Below are 25,133 nucleotides of genomic sequence, written 5' to 3'. Positions count from 1 at the left end.
ACCTGAAACGTAGATCCTGTTACATTCGTGCATTAAAAACTGTGTGTCAAAATTACGACCAGTTCCTACCAGCTCTCATAGCAACCAAACTGTCTTCGTGCACAACTCAACTTAGAAACTCATCTCATATTTTTCTCAGATGTGATGCTTCAAAGCCTTCTCTTGCACCAAAATTTTCCGGTCCAGATCAAGTACTAGATCAAAACGAAAAAACATTTAAAATTTGGGTCAACGCAAAAGAAGGTGTCGTTAGTATCGATCGTTTTATTAATTATACCTCCATATTTGTTAAGTGATATGTGGTGGAAATAAAAATGAAACAAAAAATTTAATATAATTTTATTTAAACCACACAAAAAATAATATGAGTCGCATATAAATAATAAAACGACGTATGAATCGCTTGCCTCATCTAAGACCAAGACTAAAAAGCGCAGCAATCATTTAGAGGGGAAAAAATCGCGTTTCCCTATGATGATGATGATTATCGGCGGTCTGTTTTGGAGCTTTTTTCAATTTGCAGTTTCCCTATGATTTTTGCCCTCCGAAATTACCCATTAATAAAATTTTACTGGTTTGTAGCTTACATAGACAATAATTAAAACATTAAGTAATACCATTGCCAACAACTAAAAAAGAACTTGTTGACATCTCAGCAGTTTGCACGTGATACATAAGTTGTATGTAAACATGGGATCGGAATGAAGTGTTTTCGGTTTCGGAAATATAGTATTACATTTATTTTTAATTGTGTTCATTAATGAAGTACTAAAATAATTGTTAAAAAATAATTTAATGTGTTAGGATGTATAATTGTCATAGTTTGTATAAAGTGTCTTAAAATTTAATATATCAATTTCCCAAATGTTTCGTGTCCTAAGGTTATAAAATAAAGTAGCGCATGATTTTAATACTACATACAGAAAATGTGTGCTATCAAAATAATTTAGAAATGTAAAAAAAAAAAATTTTTTGTTTTGTTTAAAATTGCTAACAGTCTATTGTAATAATTTTCCAATATTTATTTAATCGCTTTTGTTTTAGATTTTGATGAAATAAGATGAATACATTTGATGTTAATGAATTGTACAAGATATGGCTGAAATTTTTAAGCACTACGAAGACTGAAGTATTTAATTATTTGAACTTTTTGTTTTTTAATTATTGTTTAAATATTAAACTTTTTTCAAGAAAGAAAATTTTTTATAAACAAGTATTATAGCTTAATTTCCTCTTTGGCTGATAATTGTTTTTTATTTTAATAGGAAGGAGATATTTGGTTGGATACTTTTCTGGCGAAATATTTAAGTTTTCTTTGTGATTCCAGTGGTTTAAGCAGTAATTCCTTTTGGTATGTATTTTACTACTTCAGCTTTAATTTGAAGCTTTATTGTTTATTCATGTGCATAATAATTTTTTTTTTTACAAGCTTCCAATGGCGAAGTTCTGGAAATATCTTAGCTCACCAACTTCTCTCCGACATGTATCAAATATGCGAAAAAGTTAAAAGTTCTCCTGAATTGCAGAGTTCCTCTGACGTGTCAGATCCGTTTAAGCAATATCTTTTGGAAGGACGGGGATGGAAAATACTGTGGACTTTAGAAAATATTGGAATACAAGTAAAATTATCCTTACTTTTATGAAACTTAATTAAAGCTTAGAAAAATTTTTAAATACTATTTAATTTGAAAAGTTGGTTTATACTCTTTTTAAGAAAATAGATTTTATGTCAAAGAAGGAAGAAGTAAAGATTTTTGTACTAAAATCTTCCTTAATTTGTATATAAACGTTTCTATACATGGTGCGTAGCGTTTTTAAAAAGTGAATTTTTCCTTAGGTGTTTTTAAAAAGTGTTTAATTTTCCTTTTTTGCAAAGGGAAATTTTTTCTTTAACATGTCAATTTTCGCTATGTATTAAGCAAAAGCGTGCTTTTCACATTGTTCTATTCAGCGCTTTCACAGTTCATTCAACCACAATTCATTTTGGCCTACTGTTGGTTCATAGTGAATGAAAACGCCAATCATTATACATGTTTGATGAAATACTTGCGTGTTGGTATGTACGTCGACTGAGCTGGGTTTGGTGAGATTCTTGTACTCTCATATGCAAGTTATTCTCAATATCAGACTTCTTTTTCCACCCTCTGATATCGCACTGAATAATCTAGTAAATAGTTCTTTGTCAGAAACTAGTTATTTTTATCATGATCATGTAAAGTCTTTGTAAATTATTTTGCATTTTGTTAATGTATATAGTGCTTAAAAATATTATTTGAGTGCTTAAAAAGTACTTAAGAAGTGCTTATTTTTTGTTAATAGAATTGGCTGCTCACCCTGTAAAGAAAGTTTTAGTAAAGAAATAAGATAGGAACCATTTAAGTATTACATCAGCAACTAACAGAGGGAGGAGTTTGTGGTTTGCTTATTTTTAGTGATAAGGGGTGCCGCATATCCTCTTTTGTATCCTCTTTTGGTGCCATAAAACCTCTACATTCAATCAATCAATCAATCGTATCACTTATATTTTCATATTTACTTTAAGTAAGGCTGTGAGTGTAGATCCCAGAGGTGAATGATGCCCTTTACCATATTTAATTGATTGTTTAATACTATTTAAAAGGTGGGCTTCAAAACGAATTAGAAGTAATGAAGGTTTTTTCACAAAGGAGTTCCAAAATCAATTCTTAACTGGGATTCGAAGCTTAAAAGAATTTCTTGTGATTCCTTCTTTTGTAAGGTTGTATGTTTGCATATCTTTTTTGTTAGGAAAGTATTTTAAAGAGTGAGTGAAAAAAACATTTCCTTACTTTCCCAAGACAGGGTTTTTAAAAAGTGCTTATTTTCGATTTTCATTTTTTAAAAGCCCTTAAAGGGGCTTTTTTTATTGTTTGTTTTTAAAAAGAGCTTAATTTTCCCTTTTAAAAAATGAGCTTTGTTTTCTTTACCATGTTGATTTTCACCATGTATTATGCAAAAGCACATTTCCCATTGTTCTATTTAACGTTTTCACAATTCATTGAAACACAATGTATTCCGGCATTCCGTAGCTTATGAAAGCCATGATTAACCATGATTTTATCCTTCATGTCAGAAGCCTTTTATTGACATCAAAATTTTGGTGTGAGGATAATTATTAGCCATTATAAATATGAAGTATTTATAAATGATAATATACACATAATATCATAAGTGATATCTATGAAATTATATAAACATACTTATAAAATTATAAGTGCTCAATCAATTATGTTCTTGAATTATTTTGACATGAATGCTCTCTTTTTGTTTTCACAATTACTGTCAAAAATCCAAATTTAGGTGTAGAAAATATTAAATAATTGTAAATAAAAACGTGTAAAATAAGAATTTATCTAATAAGTTAATCTAATCCGTTCTCAGTACAAATTGTTTTATAAATCAAAATTTCTGCAAAAAATTTTAGCGTGTTACTTATTTTTAGTTCAATAACTTTTTCAAAATATTTTTTAAAAGTACAGTTTATATTTTGCTGAAAATTTTATATAATAAAAACATAAACAAAAAAAATTGATTTGATTTTGCACAATTCTTGAATAAATGAGCATTTGTGTTTAAAATAATAGAAATCAAAATATATTGAAATAATAATTTATTAAATTAAGTTTAACGTCACACTCATAAACTTAAGTAATTCAAACTAGTAATAAATACACTAACTGACATATAATGTTTTTTTAATAATAAAAAATTTTGCTAATGATACATTTTTCATCAATTTTGTTGGAACTTTTTGGACAAAACATTTCTTAGGGTTGCCTGAATTTCGATTAAAACCTTGTCCGCACGATTAGATATAAGTAATAACAGCACATATTTAGAATTAAAAAAATTGAAATCAGACAATTATTGCAACCACTTTAGTTTTATTTAATCTAAAAAATCTTTCTCAATTGTGGCATAAAAGAATTAAAATCAATATTTAAGATTGATAATAATTAACAACTCGTGGCTATCTGTCATATAAACGAAATAATTGCAATATAGCAAATAGTATTGATCTTAAGGTGTTACGAGTACCAAATTTTTAGAAAAACCAACTAATAATTTCAACAATTTTGGTTATGTTTCGTATAATATTTTAAAACATAATTATGGTAGTATATTATGAAGTACTGTGCATGATTTAATATCTTATATAATATCTCCAATGGCAAAATTGAAAGTTGACAATTTTTGACATGTCACATCAAAAAATGGCGAAAGTCGAAGTTTCCAGTTTTGACATGAAAATCCCAACACTTGCATTAATAGATGGGGAAACTAAGTGTCTGGTTAAGCCAGATGAAAACGCCCAGATGGGGCTTTGACCTGTATTAGCCCATGCAGCAGAGATAAGTATTAATTACGTGAAAATAACGTTAAAATGGCACAAGATTTAGAGCAAAAAAACGTTTATTTAAAACGTTTTATTTCCGTTTCGAGTGGTAGTCTCGAATTAGGTAAAAAAGCGTTTATATTTGGGCTGTTTTTAACGTAAAAATGACGGATTTTTGCCGTTATTTTGACTAAGGTGAATTTCGTAACCAATTTTTAACGTATTTTTTACGTTTTTTTCACCAAACTATTTACGTATATTTTTGGTTCTATAAATTCGTTATTTTCACCAAGAATATTTACGTGTTTTTAACGCTTATTTTAATTAAAATAACGTACATTTTACGTTATTTTAACCAAAATACAAACGTATTTTATCCATACTATTTACGTATTATTAACGCTTATTTTGAGCTTTATTAACGCTTATATATCAATATTTTTAACGCTTATTTTGAGCTAGGTGAATTGATAAATTTTTCGCGAAAATTTAACTAAATTAATTTCAATTTATCGTAATTTTAACCGAATTGTTAACAATAGCATATTTTAAGTTTTTTTTTTTTTAACTAAGAAGGAAAGAAACCATTCCGTATTTTAATGTTTACGCTGCACTAATTACACTAAAAAATATAGCATTTACTTTTTATTTAAAAAAAAACTTTTAATTCTTTTCGAACTAAAACTAAAATAACGGAAAATAGCCGATATTCATGTTTTTTTTTTAGAATCCTAGAAAAAGCTTTTGTTTTTAATCTCACACTTTCTGTAAATTTTTACAATTCAAATTATAACTCAACGAATATGGAATGCAAATCTTTCTACCTCTTCACAGCAGCATACTAGTTTATTTATGAAGTTTCATGTCCCTCAGGAATTTTTTACATTTTTCATTCCTAAAAGTTTGTAATATAAAGAATTGGTAGAAGAAAAAATTACTCAATACTTACATGATTTTCCAAACCCCTATGGAAAAAAAATATTTTTTTTTTAGTTTAAATTAATAATTAAGAAATCTACTGCTGTCCTGAAGTCCATGTTTCCAAATTGCTTGCTGGAAATTATCTACTCTTCTAGAATGCTTTTGGGTTCATTATTTTTTTTTTTAAATGCATATATTTTAATTTTTAGCTTGAAAAATTTGACTAAAATTTACTTTAACACACACACGAAGTAAAAAAAAAAAATATTAACCAAATTTACCATATGATTTGTTTACTTACAAAAATTACAATTTTTCTAAGTCTTATGTTCGTAAAACTAAAATTTTTAATCCAGAAGAGCAGTTAACTAAATAATTTTAAATACAGAAAAAAACATTAAATCAAATAAGATTTATTAAGTTTTATTTATTTTACAACTATCATACAATATATTTACAATATATAGATTTACAATTATAACACATCGCCACAGATTTGAAACATTCATAACTTCTTCCATCCCGCTGTTATTCCTGCAATGCCTTCACTGCAATATTCCTGGAAAACAAATAAATATTTTAGCATATGAAAAAAAAATATACCGGACAATAATATTAAATTGTTACAACCAACAGTAGATTTCTAAAACGAAGCAATACTGACTAGATAAAATACAGTTAAATAAAAAATTTTAAAAAAATATTAAAACTGTTTATTATTTTCATGGAATTTCTACTAAGTATATATCGATTGAGTACATCCAAATACTTAGATATAAGAAAATCGATTTTACAAATTTTAGTCACACACAACAAAATTACATACATATACAGCACAAATCTGAATTAGAATATTTCATAATTTTTTTTTATCCGAACTAAATCTTACATTGAAGCCAGCAGTAAGTTATAAACAAAACATAAAATTATTTTTCGTGTGGCTTTGAGGAGAACTCCTCCAGAGTTTTAGTCTGGTGCTGTTGGCTGCTTTGGTAACAAGTAAGAGCACATTTCTAATAGGGGAACAATGAAGGAATAAAGGTGTCAATTGGTTTACCCACGCTGACCTAAAATCAAGACTAAACTATTCACAAAACACTCCTATTTGAAATTACTTTTTCTCATAACCGCAGTACTTGCCACGACATGTGCCCATTGTCAGGTAAAGTACTCCTAAAAGCTGCCCTATACTTTCTGTTTATTTACTTATCATCAGAATTTTATTTTCCTCTCTCATTCTTTTCATTTTTTATTGCTCCTTGGCTGCAATTTTCATTCCTCTTCAGAATATTTTGCAAGAACTTTGTAGTTCAGAAACACAATTCGATTAGTTTCAGTTACGTAATTTTTAATTTCTCATTTATTAAAACAGTAAAAATACTATGCCTTTTAACACTAACAGTATCTTTAATATACAAAAGGAGTAATTTTAACAAATTCAGTAATTTGTTAAACTATATATTATTTAGTTCAAGTGAAGAATTACATTTTACAATTGCCCCTGTTAAAGCTTTTTTAAACAAAAAATGGTTATTTTGAAAATTCTTTAATTTCTGTAAAATCGCTGCTAAAACGTAACACTTTACTCCAAAATACATTAGAAAGCTGTTTGGTGATATAGAAATTCATTTCCACAACGGAATTCTTAGTAATAGTGGGAAAAATAGGAAGGGTGGGAAAAATAGGTTCTGTGTTCCTTGACCCTAGTGTGTTACAATCAGGTTGCTTGGGGGCAGTAAAAACTTTATTTGTTTAAACCACTTAAAAAGGACTGGATAAAAAAATTTCAAAAAAAAAAAACTTCACACACAAAACACAGTTTTTGGAGAAATATTTTAATAAATATTTCTTCGAAAAATGTGATTAAATGAAAGGAACACAATGGTGTTAGTTAATTGTAGCAACATGACAGAATGTTTGGAGTAATTCAGTATAGCAATTTTGGACTATAAAAACATTTCGGAGCAACAGCCTTAAACTTAAAATTGTTTCAAAAAATAATTAATTTTATGCTTGGAACTAATTAGAAATTATCTTTTTTAATGCTGCATATATATATATATATATATATATATATATATATATATATGAGCAAAACAAAATTACCAACTTTCCACACCCTTGCAAAAAAATAAAATAAAAATTTTTTTGAGCAAGTATAGAGCAGATATATCAAAATTTTTTTAAACTTATTTAAAGATGTGAAAACAAATATATATTTTTTTGTCAAACTGTAATTCATATAGTTTGTAGTAGTGATAATTTCCATTGCATGAACTACTTAACTTACAAGTTTTCTGCAATATTAGACATTTAACGTAAATTTTACTTAATAGTTTTTGTTAAAATAAAAAGTTGGAACATAAGTATGCTAAATGTATACTGTAAAATGCAAGAAAATATAATAAATTAATGAAAACTAGTCAGTCTAACTCTTTTAGAGAAAAGTAAGCATTTTTTGCAACCTTGATATACACAATGAATCGTGTTTCAAAGCATTTTAATCATTAATACTTCAACACCAAATAATAAACACAAAAGCCTTCACTTGGAAAAATAAGATATTTAAATAAAAGATGTTTTCAAACAGTATGAAATCAAAAATTTTTTCATTTAATGTAAGCATAATAATATAGTGCAGAAGTTATTGAAAAAAAAAACTTTATAAAAATAAAGTGATAATATCATAGACAGATATATCATATAAATAGAAAATATCATATGTATAGTCATAGATATAAAATCATTGATTAAAGTTAACAATATTGAAAGTTCAATTTCTAATATGCGGAATTGTAGAAAACTGCAGATGTACACAAAAAAAAAAATATATATATATATATATAAACATATATACAATTGGCTTATTTTAATTAAAACAAGGATAATTTGAAATCTTGTGGCAGAATGTTTTTGAGCTATCTGCGACTAAACTCTCCAGCACTAAGATCTAATTGCAAAATACTTTTAATACAAACAAACATATATGTTGCTAATTTAAAATGGCAAATATGCTGTGTTAACAAAAAATAATAATAATGATTTTCTTAATTTAACACGAAAAATTTTTTTTTTAATATTATGGGTGATATTCTCACATTTTGTTGGTAGGAAGACACACACTTTATTAGCTTCTTCGCATTTTGTAAATAATCATCACAATAAAAAAATATTAAATATCATGAAATCCGTAGTAGCAATTGCCCCCCCCCCCAAAAAAAAAAATATATGATGTAATTACGTAAATTGGACTCCTCAAAAGCGTGTTACACTTTGAAATTAGGTTGTAATAAATAATATCGTATAAAAAATATCTGATTTAAAATTTAAGGAGAAATCAACATCTATAACTTCTAAAAATTCAATAGAATTTTAAAAAAAAAAAAAATAGATAGCCTTAAAAAATAGATACTCAAATGCTCGATTCGAGTTTTCCATATTGTTTAAATATATCAAGATGGTTAAGAACCAAATGAAAATCAATATCAATAACTGCCGAAAATACTATCAAAACATTACGTCGATTTACGATACTATCGGTGAAAATTGAGCGTGTCAAAAACTGATTATCTAAATGCATGATTCAAATATTGCATGTTCAAATATTTCTGTAAAAAAGAAAAGTAATATTTTCTTCTTTTCAAGAGAAAAATCTTTCTGCAAGAGATCTGTAAAATTTTGCAACAATGTCGCCGTTTCGCTGCGATTCTGCCACGGAGATTTGAAATACTGAGCAATATGCATAAATCTTAATTCCCCGAGAATTTCTAATTGATGTTGTTTATTCATTTTATAATTCATTTTAATGTTTGCCAAATGTTTGGTTTGAGTAGCCTTAGCCTTTGAGGGATTCATCAATCTGCATAATCGCTGAAGAATTCTCAAAAGCAAAATAGAAGTTTCAGAATTTGTTTGAACTTATGGAGGACTATGAATAAAAAGACTAATTTAATGCAGATAAAACACATTTTTTTTTAAGTGTCAGTGAAATAAAACATTGGAACAGCAAAAATAGTGGTGGTAAAAACAGTAACAGTTTACCATTCTACTTGATACTAACGATGAAACTTACACCAGAAACTTCTATTATAAATTAGTTGAATAGTGCAAAGGCTGATGATTGTGCATGAAATAATTAGGATTCTACAGTACATGGAAAATATATTTACAATACATGATAATTCATTTTAAGAGACAAATTTTTGAGTACTTTTATTTGTTGTTATTGAAGCATGGGCAGCCTATGTAAACAATGTTTAATTACTTTTTTTAATATCAGCAAAAGTAATCTGAAATAAGTTTTAACAATTGATTTGATCATGTTTATAATTTCACGAATTTTTTTACCCATTTTTAAGCACAAGAAAACAGGAAACAATTCAAATACAGTTATTTCTTTAGAGATACTTAATTCAGGTACCTTCAAATGAGACTTGATGGAGGTTCATTCTCAAAGCTAGATCCTTTTCAAAGATCTTCCTCAGAAGTACATCAATAGATTATGAAAAAGAAAATTCATTCAGTTAATACGTTCAAAAACATAGAAATAATTCAAACATATTTTGTTTTGTTTATACGGGCACATTTATTATTCAGAACTAGAGAAGTAAGGAGTAATGGTTTGGCAGAATGTTAGCTAAAAAAAATGGTGAAATGCAGAATATATTTTTACAGCAATATTTTTTAAAAAAAAATTCATTAATAAATATTTTTTACGAATAAATAAGTTTATTTATTATTGGAAATTACTATATTAGTGGAATGGGCTAAAGGGAAAACAAAAAACTAAACCAGAAATACTTAATAAAGTTATGAAGTAAAATAGAAAGAGAAAAAAAAATTATCATAATTGTTACAACAAAACTTCCATGCTAAGAATAATATTTTTTGTAAAGCAGTATCCATAAAGCAACATTAACTAAAATATAATCTATTAGAAACATGTTATTAAAATGCTGTGTTATCTTAAAAATGCTAAAAAAAACAAAAGATTATATACAAATGAAAAACAGAAAAATCTATTTTAATTCTCAAAATGAAATTTTAAAGCTTTACATCTCAGTCTTTCCAATTATCATATTTTCCAGATAAGAATAAAGACAATAGAAACATTCTTAATTACTGTGTCATACAGTTAATAAAAACAATTTTTTTTAGAAATGAAAAAAGCTAGGTAAAAACCAAGACAAAAATTGTTTAAAAGAAAAATTTAGCAATAAAAATTTCAATTGAACTTTTTCACCTAGCAAGGGTCTGTCTAGGTTTTTCTGATTTTATGAGAATTTAGACATAATTTGTGAAAAATTAAAAACTACATTAAAAAATCAACACAAAAATATGGATTTATCGTTTCTTAAGGAATACAAAAATAAAATTATAAGAAAAAGTATTTTGTGAAACTAATGTTTTTTCTAAAGTTGAATTTGTGAAGGTACTGCTAAACGGTAGTAAATTTGGCCTTGACAGACCTCTGCCTAGGCATATTTTTAGAATACAGTGACTATAAAAGAATTAAAAAAGTTTTAAACAGCAATGTAAATTTAAATAAAAGCTTGAATAAGAATAATTCTAAAGATAATTTAATATTGAAAATTACTGCAATTATTTTCGATATCGTTTTAGCTGATAAATTTCAAAAACTGTTTCAAAAATAAGAAGAAAAATTTCCAGTAAATGTTCAACTGGGTGTTTTTTTTTCTTTTTAAAGATATCATGTTGCAAAATAAATAGTCAAAAAACTATTTTGTCCATGTGAGATTTTCTCTTGCAATAGCTTGTTAAGATGATACTTCCACGACATTTTGGTTGAAGAACCATCTGCTATAGACTCTTGTAAATTTAACACCAATCAAGCGTGTTTAACCCTTGGTTCATTAAAAAGGTAAAGTTAAAAGAAAATGCCACTACTCAACTTCTTTAAAAATGCAACTAATAGTTTTTATACTTTATAAGACAATAGTAGGTAAGTAGATAAGACAGCTCAAATTAATAACAATATGATAGGACTGTTTCACACATAAAACTTGTCTCGTCTCATTTGCTAATAAAAATGCCATCTCGTACTGAGTAGGCAAAACAGTAAGAAAAATGCCCGTATCATGATCTGCCGGTGAATAATCACTATATCTTCTAAGCAACTTCCACGCAGCAACCAGGAGGAACTAAAAAAAATTAACGAACGGAGATCAACTTGAAGAGTATAACTCGTAGCTACCTTTCGCACACCTTTACATATTCTTTTAAAAAGTTAGCAGTTAGAAATCTATTTGGTGCCTGGACGATAGCAGTTGGCATAACTGCTCACAATACAGAAGTAACCCTAATAGGGAATTAAAAGTTTAATGAGTATTTCTATGTTGTTACCTATGGATAAATATTTATAAACTTCCAGCGGTCCACGAAAAATTAAGAAAATATCTCAGAATGGGAGTAACTCAGAGAATATAAGTTGAAGCAACCCTCAGGAAAACTTCTACATACTTCTTTTAAAAAATTTTGCAAAGTACAAAATATATATATTTTTTTTTTGTTTCAACATTTTTAGTTGGCACAATCTAGTTCAAATAGGGAAACATCCCCTTTTATTTGATTCATAAAATCAGGGGAGATCTCTATAAAAGGAACAATGGCAGAATAATCAGCACGTCTTGGCAACTTCTGGTATCGGAGAAACTGAAAGAAAGTTAAAAAATCACAGAAAGGGACCAACTCGAAAGATATAACTCGTAACCATTTGGCAAACATTCATGTTTTTTTCAAAAAAAATTTCAAGTTTATATCTATTTGGTAGCTTGGCTATTGTAGTTAGTGTGACAGGTTAATATATGGAAATATCCCCTAAAATTAGTGAAACAGAAAAATTTACATTATAAATCTAGCTAAAATTCTTTTCCACTCCGGAAAATTAGTTTATCATCACCTGTGGCAGAATAATCAACAGGTCTTGGTAACTTCCAGTGGCTATCATCACACTGAAAACAAAACATGGGAAGAAACTCAAAGCCACTACCCCCTGGCAAACCTCTACAAGTTTTCTTTTATAAATGTATGCAAGTTTGAAATCCACAATAGTAGGCGCAGCAAATCACAGAAGGAAAATATCCCCTCTACTCATATTTTGGTGTGTAAAGTCAACCATGATTAATGACATTTAAGTATTATCTTCAGAATAATGCTTATAATTGTTACTTTTTGTTAATTGTTATTTATTATAGCAACAAAATTTGTCAGGTGAATAAAATAATGCAGCATTAATTTAATAATTTTGATAATTAAAGCTTTAAAATAGAATTTTTTTTTACATAAGATCGCAACTAGTTTAACTCAGTATTTCAGATTAATATTCCTTGATTAAGCTTAGGTACCATCAGAAAACTTTCCAAAAATTCATGATTTTATTAAAAATATCTTAACTGCATAACAATCGTATATAACGGGTCTGTATTTCGTCTCTTTACATTAAGCACAGTAAATGAGATTCAACAAATTATCTTGCTTTTTTCCAAAATCGTTACGTTTTGTCATAGTTTGTTAAACTTCGCAAATGATAGGCTTAGAATATTTGTGTTTATTTCAAGCAGAATTAACTACAATAATTATTTACTTTTTTTGACAGTGAAGCATTATAATGAATTAACATTCTAAAATAGTAATAATTAAAGTAAGGAATAAAAGAACTTACCATTGAATTCGGCGTATGTAAACACACGCGTGCAACAATGTAAATAAATGTAAGGGTAGCTAGTGTAGGGGTAGCAATCCTTGTGTAGAACTTGCTCCCACGGAAAAGGAGTGAAAAGTTGAAACTTAGTATCGTTTAATCTACTTGTAAAACAAAAACTCAAATAACTGAAAGCAATGTGGAGAGTACTTTTGAATCTATATTGTTAATCAATTTTTTCTCTATTTTTGATTTTTCTTCTTATTTTTCTTATTATTATTCTAATTAAACCTGGAATAAAATGCTACATTGTAGAATAACTTTCATATAATATTTTTAAAAAAGTTAAATAAAACTGTCAAGCTTTTTTTTAAAAAATTATTACTATTTTACCTGATGACTTAAAGAAAAATGGAATTATATTGTTATGTAATGTTATTTTCATTACAGAGATATAATAGTATTTTATTTTTACTAGTATAATATTATTTGAATAGCTTGTGCATAAAAAAACTCGATTTTAATGCTTTTTATAATTTTCATGAATTCATAAAAATTGCTGTTTTATGCTCTGGAAATGTAAAATTATTATATCAAAAATTTATTATTAAAAGATAAACATGAATAAATATTATAAATTAAGATCACTGATTCGTAAGACATACAAGATTATTTAAAATACGTGATTATTTATTTTAAAACTTTACACTTTTTTGCTTCCTCTAACCAGGAACTTCATATCCAATCGTTAGGAATTAGAGGATCGTACTATAGTAATTTAACTAAATGAGACATTAATTATGTTATATTTTAAAACTGTAAAACTAACAATATACATTGATTTTTTTGTGCATCATATAGGCTGATCAATGAACCATAAATTGTAGGATTTCCATTTAATCCGAAATGAGAGTAAGAAAGATATTGTAGAATACATTCTACGTTAGGTCTTCCATCAAATCAAAAAGATTTAATCTAACTACATCCACCAATGTAAAAGTTTTATCGATTAACATAATATGGGATCAACATGTACATTTATTTATCTCTGGTTAATTTTAATTATTATATCATGATTACATGTTATTTCTCAAATTTCGTGCTTATTTTTTGTTTTTCTCGTCTGCGTAGGTGAAGATTTTACATACATTAATTGGCATGCATAAAGGCATGGTCTCACGATTTAGGTATCATTTTTAGTTGTTGGTGATGACCGTGTTAAAAATAATAGTTTGAAAAAATTCATAAAATATTTATTGCATAAAAAAATACACATTTAAATAAAAAGCACCTTTTAAATCACGATTTCATTTGGAGAAAAGAAAAAAAAAGAGGTAATATCATGGATTTGAAAACTTGATTATAACAATAAGGGTAAAAAAGGGTGTCAAGTTGTTAACATTTCTAGTGGATCAAGTTATTTTCATATAATATATTAAAAATTTTATATTTAATTTCAGCTGGAAGGATCCATTTTCGTTAAACGTTCCGTTTCCCTCTTCAGTGCTTTAGATAAAAAAAAAAAGTAAATTCTTATGAATCTGTTTTTTCGCTTGCTGATATTTGTCTTTATTTTAAAAGCAATGTATGTATACATTAAAAAGATTTTGTTGAAATTTTATTCCCAGATTACACAGTGTAAACAGATAATGTGTCAACGAATTAATGAAGGTAGGAGTTTTAGTTACGTCGCACTAGAGCTGTACATTAGGCTTATCATCCATTTAGACTTAAATCTGAAGGGGTAGGAAATTGTCTCCAGATCCCTGTACATTTGGCACAGTAATGCGATCGACCACAGGCCTCTCGATTCCACAGATTTTAATAGCACATATATCGCATGTACTCGGTGGTGTCGAGGATCGAGCACCGCCCCCGTCAAGGACTAGAATGGCCCTTAAAACCCCTATTAACCGGGAACTAAGCCTAAATGAAAAAATCTTGGTCAAAGAACAAAGAAAAAAATTTGTCGCACTGATGTCAAAATATGAAAAAAACAAATATTTAATTTCTCTCTTCTTTTTTTTCTTGCTGTTGTTGTTAATTTACGTCGCACTAGAGCTGCACAATGGGCTATTGGCGACGGTCTGGGAAACATCCCGGAGGATGATCCGAAGACATGCCATCACAATTTTGATCCTCTGCGGAGGGGATGGCACCCCCGCTTCGGTAGCCCGACGACGTGCGCGCGAAGTCGAGCACTTTACGGTAGCACAGTTTAACGAGGACCAATACCGCACACCCTCGGTCCCTACGCAGACTGATCCAAGTGGCACCCGCACACTGACCGCAGCCAGTGATGTTTGACTTCGGTGATCTGTTGGGAACCGTGTCTTAACGATCAGTCCACTGCGGGACCTTTTTTTTCTTCTTAAAGGTGTTTTTTTTTTTTTTTTTTTTTTTTTTTTTTTGCTAGGATCTATGTATTAGCATTGCAAAATTTAGGTCTTAACTTCAATTTTTGAGGAACTTTCTCTTTTCCTTACTTAATTCCTTTTCTTTTTTATTTATATGATCTAAATAATTAAAAACAATTTATTTAACTTCATTAACTATTTAAAACCTTCCAAGCATTGTGTCCCTAGGTAAATTTTACTAAAATTCCCTGTTATGTAACATTATTGCCCGATATGATAAAAAAAAAAAAAAAAAAAAAAAAAAAACAGACTATTCAATGCAAGAAAGCCTAAAACTGACAGCTCGGAAAAATAAACCGAACTAACGCTCTAACTATTTTTAAAAGTACTTCAATTTCACATACACAAAAACTCACTCATAAATAATATTTTGCAAAGAAATAAAGAATTATCATTACTTGCTCTTATAAAAAAAATTATTTTTCTGACATTACAACAAAACTTACAATTATTATTTATATTTTATGCTATTTTATATTATTTTTTATATTTTATAAATTTATATTATTTTTTACTATATATGATTTTCATAAATAATTTACTTATTGCAATTAAGATTTTATAATTAAGCAATTTCCAGATTATAAAATTCAAGATTCAAAGCAAAATTTAATAAATTTGTAAAATCGTTGTTGTGTGTAAAAACGTCTTTTAATAACAACCAATATTTTAAAACTTCCCACACTAAATTTTATTACGAAAACTAATTATGAGAATTATCTTTTTACCTGTTATTTGATATGTATTTTTTTTTCATTAATAAATATTATATACATTAAAGAATCAAGATTGATAAATTTTTCAAAATACTTTAATTCTATTTTTACAATTTATGAAGTTTTTGGAAGGAAAAAAAAATTAAATCAGTATTTTAAAATAAAGTAAATGTCTCTTTCATGCAGTAAGAACATGGAATTTAAAAGTAGACACATTTCTTAGCAATTATTTTGAAAAAACTTATATACAGTAAGCGATTATTGCAAAGTAAGAAATTAATAAATAAATGTTAACAAAATTAACCAAAAATAATCGTTTCTATTTCATGTTGATTGAAGTAGAAAATAATAATTAGAATATTGTATATTATAAATTATTTTTTATAAACTCGTATGGCGAGCGATAATTGCAATATAAAAGAATAGTGAATCAATTTTTACATAATAACAAAAAATAAATTTTTTAAATTAAGATCTTTGAATAATAATAATTATTAGTATTCGCATATTAACATCCCACTCTAGAGTAGGCTCGAACCTAGGACGCCGTACCCTTGAGGCGAACGCTGTAACCACTTCACCACGACTCTTGTTCTGGACAGAGATAATTTAAATTTAAGTATAATGTGTTTTTACGTTATGTTCGTTGCATGTCAAGTAGTGGAAAATTTTTACTTAATTCAGTATTTTGGAAAATTTCTTAGTTTTCATCATAGTTTAGTTATATAAGAATTAAAACTCATAGTTCCCTTGTCAGTTACTGATAATGAGCCGACTCAATATTATCAACAAGCAAATATTTATAACCAGTTTAATAAAACAAAAATAATTATAAGTATTAAAAATTAAATATGAATTGTAATGAAAATCTGCAATGTTCAGTTTATTCGAATTCAAGTGAGACGTAAAAGATTATCTTTCTTGGGCTCTCACAGGTTCATCATTTTTGCTTGAAACATTTTTACCACTAAATTTACGTTTATAATCCCAAACAATTTACGTAAATATAACTATGCAACAAAACGTCAATTTTTCGTTAATAACACGTTTTTAAAAAACGGTCAAAAAATGGATAAAATGTACACGTTAAAATAACGTATTTTAAGTACGTATTTTTAACGAATTATTTAAAGGGAAAATTGATAACGTTAAATTGACGTAATTTTAACGTATACGTTTTAACGAATGAAGAAATGGTGAAAATCATTACGTGAAATTAACGTAATTTTAACGTATGCGTTTTAACGAATGAAGAAATGGTGAAAATCATCACGTGAAATTAACGTAATTTTATCGTATACGTTTTAACGAATGAAGAAATGGTGAAAATCATCACGTGAAATTAACGTAATTTTAACGTAAGCCCAAAACCTTATAACGGACGAACGGATTTTTAACGTTTATTTGCCCTTTCATGCTGCATGGGAGGCTATCAGGATGTTGGAAGAAGAAAAATGATATATCAGGGAGTAAATTTCTAGTCAATTACGCAATAAAATTTTAAAATTTTTTTGCTTAACATTTGTATGCATGTTGATACTCATAAAAATTTGTGTTTTGAAAATCTATATTAGAACTATAAATTACCTAATGTTTTCTTTTTTCTTTAGAATTTGTTCTGTTTAAGAGATTTAATAAAGCTGTTGATATTGCATGTGCCTGTTTTAATGTCTCTTCCATATTGTTCTTCAACAATTCCTGGTAAGAAACAGTATATTTATATCAATATATCAACCATTCTCTCTGTGTTTGTATATATATATATATATATATATATATATATATATATATATATATATATATATATAATAAAAATTATCGTGCTAGCTGATGACAAGATATCTTTTCGATCAGTAAGTACAGGATTGCTTATCAGCAGATGGAGGTAACTTCAAAATATTTGAATAGGGCCAGTAGTTTACATGATCAGGGCTCCAAGAATTTAAAAAGCATAGGTAGCCAGCAAAAATATTAGCACCTCCCTCAATGCCTCCCTATCTTTTTTTTATTCGAAATTTAGATGAATACTTCCATACGTAAAAATCAAATGCTCACATTTAAAATACTTATTACAAAATAAATGAAATGCTTAGTACAACATATTAGAGTATGATTGAGTTTCTTAAAATAAATAACAAAATGGTAAAAATGTATATGTGATTTCAAGTATAATGTTTTTGCAATTAAATAGTTATTTTTGCTTAGAATTTAGGGTTTCATGTTATAAAATTCAATATGGCACGGTTTTATATGTAAATTTATAATTATTATGTTGAGTCACAAATTGGTCAAAACTGCCAAATCCGCGTGACTCAAGAAATTTCAAAGAAAAATTACAGTATCATGAGCCTTGTACAAAAATTATACAATTTGTAGGTAGAAGTTGCATTCCTTATTATTTAATAATCTCATTGTTTAATATTTATTATTAAAATGCTTAAATAACATGATGCATAGTGTTTTTAAAAAATGTTTTAAGATGCTTATTTTTAATTTTTATAATCCCTTAAAGGTGTTTTTTCATTGAGTGTTTTTAAAAAATGTTTAATTTTCCCTTTTCCAAAATGAGGTTTTTCTTTATTATGTCAATTTTCGCTACAAATTATGAAAAATTGGTTTTCACATTGTTCTATTTTAACGTTTTCAAAATTCATTCAAACATATTGCATTTCGGCGTATGGTCGGTCCACTAATCATTTTTCATGTATGATGAAATACTTCCTTGAATGCATGTGCGTTTATTGAGCTGGATTGAGTGGAAAGAATTCTTGCACTCTCGTGTGCAACTGTGCTGTATTTTGAAAGACATTTTCAATTTTAGGCTTCATTTTCCGCCTTCTGAAATCAAACCGAAAAATCCCTCTAATTTTTGCTGATCATGGGGACCAACTAAAGATTGCCAATTTTTCCCATAATAGCAAAAAAGAATTTATTTATCTTGTTAATTTCATTGGTAAACTATAATTCAGTATGATCAATAATATTAATCTTTTTAATATTTTGTTGAATATGCTTTTATAAATAACTTTTATTTAAATCTAAAAAAGTATACTCGGTAACCTTTTTTAAATATCAGTTAATTTAATTATAAATTTAAATAAATGTCTTTTTGTTAATATATATATAAAGAATTTTCAGCAGTGCCAAGAAAATGTTTTATTAGTGCCCGTATCCTAATTGTGACATTTTTTTAAAATGCTTACAAATATTTTTTGAGTGCTTAAAAAGTGCTCATTTTTTTGTTGAAAAATTTGACTACGCACCCTGAATAAATTTGAAAGTAATAAGTTTTTTCATTATTTTAATGTTAAAGTTAACATTCAATTGAATTGCATGTTTTAGTGATCCTTGTTCCATGGGCTCAATTTTGTTCCAATTTCATCTTAAATATATGTGGTTTTTCAGCAATTACTGTTACCAATTTCTACCTGGTTTTTTGAAATGCTGATTTTTTTTAAAGGAATTTTAATTATTATAATTTCTTAAGCACAGATTCGATTTTTGCCAATTTTGTTGAGCATTCACTTGGTTTTTTGAACCACGGCTGTTACACCCATGTATTTCTACCTAATATTGAAAGTCCCAACATTTTCATACGAAACTGTTTAGCCAATGAATCACGCATATGACTAACCACTTTTTGATTTTCAATCACGGTAGTTTAATTTGCACTGATTATAATGTAAATCCATGTAGTTCCTTTTTTTTAATTCCTTTTTTTTACACAATATTATTGCGAAATGTAGAATTTGAAATTTGAGGAATACATGGCAGTGCAAAGATTAGAAAACATAGGATTTTTCTCTGATTATTAAAAACATAGGCAAGAATAGGAGGGAAAATGTTATTATAAAAATATTATTAAAAATATTAAAAAAAACTTATTTGCATACTGATTTTTTTTATAAAAATATTAAATTGTGAAGAAATGTTGGATCTTAATTGAAACACAAAAAAAATTAATCGCCACTCTATATTTATCTGCCACAAATGGTGACCGGGTGACCGTATTTCAAGAGAGCTCATAGTAATATCAGGAGTTATTAAATAAGTCCATAAAATCAATAGTTATATCTAGTATTATATCTAATTTAATTTTTGAGTAATTAAAAACGTATCTTAAATATCCATTTTAGAAGGGTAATAGCATATATTTAGGCTTTAGCCCCGTGGCGAAATTTTTTTCAGATGTCTGCCACAAAACTCTCTAGCGCTAATATCTTTCTTCAAGATACTTTTAATAATAACAAATATATATGTTACTAATTTAAAATAACAAAAGCGCTCTGTTTACAAGAAAATATATATATAATTTTTTTAAATAAAATATGTAATAATTTTTTGTTTTAATATTATGAGTAATATTCTCTTATTTTGTTGGGAAGGGGTCACGCAAATTGTTTCCTTTGCATTTTGTAAATAATCATCACAATAAAAAAAAAACTAAAAATCGTGAAATACGTAGTAGTAATTTCTGGGGAAAAAGATCGATGACGAAATCACACGAATCGTGCTCCTCAAATGCGTATTTGGTTTCATTAGGTTGTTGAAATAAATAATATTGTATAAAAAATATTGGATTTAAAAATTATGGAGAAATCATTAGCAATAACTGCCAAAAATTTTATAGAATTATTGCCTTAAAAAGTAAATACTCAAATGCACAATTAGAATTTTCTATATTGTTTGAAATATATTGGGATATTTAAAAGCCACGTGAAAATCAATAGCAATAACTGGCGCAAATACGATCGACACATTACGTCGATTTACATTACTATCGTCGTAGATTGAGCGCGTCAAAAAGTGATTGTCTAAATGCATGATTCAAATATTATGTGTAAATTTCTGTTGGAAGAAAAAAGTTAAATTTTTTTTTTTTTTTTACTTTTCAAAAGAGAAATCTTTCTGCAAGAACTCTGTAACATTTTGCAACAATGTCACTGTGATTCTGCTATGGGGGGGGGGCTTTAGTATCATCACTTTTCCAGGTCTGAATATTTTAACAACAAATATTGTATGTGTATGTAGTCAGTTCTTAACTTCTGCCTCACAATTTATTATTTTATATTTTATTTATAGAAGCCTTACAAAGGAAGCCTAAGTATATGTCAATTGAATCTTGCTTCATTTTCTCTCAGCGAAATAGAGCTCACAATATAAGTTGGAAGTGGCCAAGTCACCTTATTTTAAAGAAAAAGCAAAATTTCCTCAGCAAGAAAAGGAAAAGAAGAAAAAAGTTCAAGCCATCCGACAGAAACTCTAGTTCGGGCGAAGATCAAATTTTATTCGAACCGGTAGCCATTCCAGCCTCCCAGCTGAAAGCTTTGCAAAAAGTCAACCGCATCAATCCATTGCAAAACAGTGTTTCTTCAGACTCTGGGGAGGAGAGCGAGCTTGAGTTGAATTATCCGCCCCATTTTTCGTCTTACCACATTTCAGTTGTAGATTTCATGCATTTCATGATAAATTTACTCCAAGAGAGCACTCTTCTCGATCAAAAAAGCAGCGAGTATGTCACCTGTGCTTCTCCTTTAATATTGGAATTCTCTTTGAGTACTCTGAAAGACTTGTTCAATGGTCGTTATCATTTTTATGACTGGCCGAAAGGAAGTTTGCACAGCCTGCAGTCACACCTTCTGAAGCTGGTCTTCCTCTCTGCTGCAGTCACTAATAACTCCTCATGTAAGTAACGTCTTCTTATGAATTTAATATTTTTGCAATTATGGTGTTACTCTATTTTACCATAATGTATCTTTGTTTGTAAAGAATGAATCTGTTTTTTTTTAAAAAATCATACCAATGATTCCGTTAGACTTTAGGAACTGTAAGTCTGTAGGATCTAAAGTTCTGACACAACCTGAAATAAAATTAAACTTCTTAAGTTTGGAATAAAAATTCAAATCTAGGAAAACAAAATAAAAATTTAAATTTAAAATTTCTCTAAGTTAAATTTACTCTCTTATTTTTTACCCAGTAGTAAATACATTTAAATTATCAAACTGAACTTGAAGGAAAAGTTTTAATGTCATATATGTTTAAAAATTAATATAATTTAAATTCATATAATTATAGAACTTTAAAATTTGTTTAAATTTTATAAGTTATTATTTGTAATATTATGTGTGATATCTATATTTAATTATTTTTTTATTAGCTTATACTGGTGCTCTAGAGGAAAATGAGGTTGTTTCATCCCTGTTATCAATATGTGAAACTGTATCATTTTTCCAAGAAGAGAATAGTTTACATTTTGTTTGTGAAACATATAAAGGTTGTTTGTTGCTAATATACAATACAGTTGAATTATGTTGCTATGAATTTTCTAAAGTTATTAATGTGATATGGACATTTGTATCAAACTGCCAAAACTTCTACAAGCTCGTTTCATATTTGGCTAAATTAAATACGACAGAATCATTTGAAGAAATAAGTGATTTAGCAAACTTGGTTAAAGATATTATAGTACTGATGAAGATTGAAAAAATAGCAGTGGTTTGCGGTACTGAGAGAGAGGGGGCTTGGAATCTAATCCATCATCATTTTGACATATTCGGCTCATCCGCTAGCAGTTGTGTAATTACGAAAGAACCGGTTTGTTCTGTTGCGAAGATGAGTTCTATTTTATTGGAATTGCTATCACTACCTTTGTCTCAAAATATATACTGTGAAGTGATTAGATTACTAAAAATATGCGGAATATGTTGCTGCATTAACCCCGATTACGTCACGAAAACTGTCTTCAGTAAATTTAGCAACTATGAATATGAATCACAAAATTTTATTTTGATCCTCGTTGAAAAGCATTTGTATCGTCAGTTAGGTCTCTTATCAAAAAATAAATCTGAATGTATCTTTTGTACTAAAAGAGTCAACAAGAATGAATTTTCTCTTTCTGCATTTGTTGAGAAAATGCACAATTCCATATCCCAAGAGGATAAAATACAGCTTCTGAATGCAGAACTAAGTGCAGGATCACCCTTTTGGTCATCCTTCGGAATCTATCGTGATTTGTTGAATCTTTCAGCTCCAGCTGAAGTTGTTGAAAACATTTCTAGGCATTTAGTTCGAATATTCTCTGATGGTATATCTGATTTGAGAAACCAACTTTTTTTGCGAGTCATTTTACCTGAAGTTTGGAATTCACTCAAATTGTCTGGGCAAGACTTCTTTAGAATTAGAAGTAAGTGCATGTTATCAATTCTACAGCTTGCTCTTTGTGATAATTCTTTGGCTGCCATATTTGTTGGTTTTGGTGGCGTGAGGATGCTCCATCAGTTTATCTTATTGCCTGAATTTAGGCGTGCCTCTTTATTAGTGTTTAAAATTTTAATATCATCTGAATGTGTAAATGGAATGGAAATTGATGATGAAAATAAATCTGCAACTTTTTCACAATATCCAACTTCAAACACTTTTAGTCTATTACTATTAGAAAGAACTTCTAATTTTCATCAGAAGTTTAAAACATTGCTCCATTCTAAGTACAACAAAAACTTATCATCATCAACATCCTCATTGTTTGAAGACACCACTGTGTTAGACAGCAGCAATGTTGTTATTAATGAAGAAGAAATCAGCATTCTTTGTGATCTATGGAAATGCTACCAAGAGATTGCCTCCGATTTGAGCAATGAATATTTTTGCTTTGTTATAAGTGAGAAAAGTTTTCGGTCTGGATATTGCATGTTTTTTACTTTGTTAGAAAATTTGAATGTAGTTTTAACAGAACAAACTGTAGAGGAAAAACCTGCAATAGCAAAATATTTGTTACTTTTGACTCAAAACCTACTATCAGTCTGTGTCACAAATATGAGAGAGGTAAGTTTAAGTTTTTATTATTGTACTGACACTAGTGATATTTAAATTATGCAGAATCATGGATATTATTTTTTCACCTTATCAAAAATATGTAGTATATTTCTTTTTTTTAATACAAATTGATTAAAGATTTACCAAAATTTATGAACAAGTTATTTGTTAGTATTAGAATAAATAAACATTTGGTAGTTGTTTGGTAAATTAAAAACTTGGGTGTACAAGCCTTCATACTTTTGCTGATAAACAAATTTCATACATTTCATTTTTTAAATTCTACATGTTTTTTTTGTTTTTTCTCCTTATCAAAAATGTGCAGCATTTCTTCTTTTTTTAATGCAATTAACTTAAAAATTTACCAGATTTTAATTTTAGAAGGAGAAAAATTGTGGAAAATTTCTGCAGTGAAGAAAACCAGAATTTTTTACCTTCTAAAGGAGAATTCTTTCTGCTAGAACTACGTGACGTTTTGCGACAATGTCGCCACGATTCTGCCACAGGGAAACTTTGTGTGTTTGAATATGCATTGTTTCTTTACTAAATGTAAAAAGTAGTTGCTAGGAATCACTACAAACTAAGAAAAAAGTAGCGACCTCTGCAGTTTCGCAACTTGTATTGCTCTACTTCCAACCTTATTAAATGTAACAATTATTCATTTATCTATGACTTTGGTGTTTATTTCATAGCTTTTTTTCCATAAAATATTTAGCATCACTATTCAAAATCTTTTATTTTCATAAAATTTTGCTGAATTTGATTTTTTAATTGAATATTTTACTCTTTTTCTGATAAAAGGCATAGATATGACCCATTTTAATAAAATATGACCAAGTATGTCTGTGAAAAGCTATCGATTTATTTTACAGCAAATGTGATAGTCACAATAATTCTATTAAAGCCGTGATGGCTCAGGTGATAGAACCTTCGCCATCCAATGAGGTGAACTGGGTTCGAATCCCAGCAATGGCTGGTCGATATGAATTCTCCATCCGGCTTATACCGACCGCAGTGCTGGCGTAAAATATCCTCTGTGGTAGACGGATCATGGGTTAGAGTCGTCAGACTAACAGTGGATAATCTTCATTTCCATGTAACGTAAATGCGTGTTATTTTCATCAAACAGTCCTCCATGAAGGCAAATTTCTCCTAATGCTTGATACAGGAGTTCTTTTGTCTTCTGAATTAGGTTCAAAATTACAAGGCTATGGAGTTGAACAATAGTAGTCATAAACCAAACAATTATGTCG

General features: G+C 28.1%; 1 protein-coding gene across 4 annotated transcripts in view; it reads left to right on the top strand.

Annotated features, from left to right (window-relative positions):
- The first annotated feature begins 643 nt into the window (after positions 1–643).
- mv (lysosomal-trafficking regulator mauve) overlaps positions 644–25,133 on the top strand; it is a 132,028-nt gene continuing 107,538 nt past the window's right edge. For 3 of the 4 annotated variants that reach the window (XM_087158776.1, XM_087158775.1, XM_087158773.1), the window contains exons 1-7: positions 644–954; positions 1,045–1,129; positions 1,266–1,351; positions 1,430–1,619; positions 17,679–17,769; positions 21,151–21,753; positions 22,226–23,889. In XM_087158776.1, coding sequence (XP_087014902.1) covers positions 1,061–1,129; positions 1,266–1,351; positions 1,430–1,619; positions 17,679–17,769; positions 21,151–21,753; positions 22,226–23,889 — 2,703 coding nt within the window. In that variant the 5' untranslated portion in view covers positions 644–954; positions 1,045–1,060. The remainder of the gene's footprint in view (positions 955–1,044; positions 1,130–1,265; positions 1,352–1,429; positions 1,620–17,678; positions 17,770–21,150; positions 21,754–22,225; positions 23,890–25,133) is intronic. The other variant, XM_087158774.1, reaches the window with a different exon arrangement.

Source organism: Parasteatoda tepidariorum, chromosome 3 (genome assembly GCF_982258835.1).
Source record: "Parasteatoda tepidariorum strain Cologne lab strain chromosome 3, Ptep-v5.0, whole genome shotgun sequence".
In the NCBI taxonomy this organism is placed as follows: Eukaryota; Metazoa; Arthropoda; class Arachnida; order Araneae; family Theridiidae; genus Parasteatoda; species Parasteatoda tepidariorum.
Note: the sequence above shows the minus strand (reverse complement) of the source record. Positions and strands in the feature narration are given on the sequence as shown.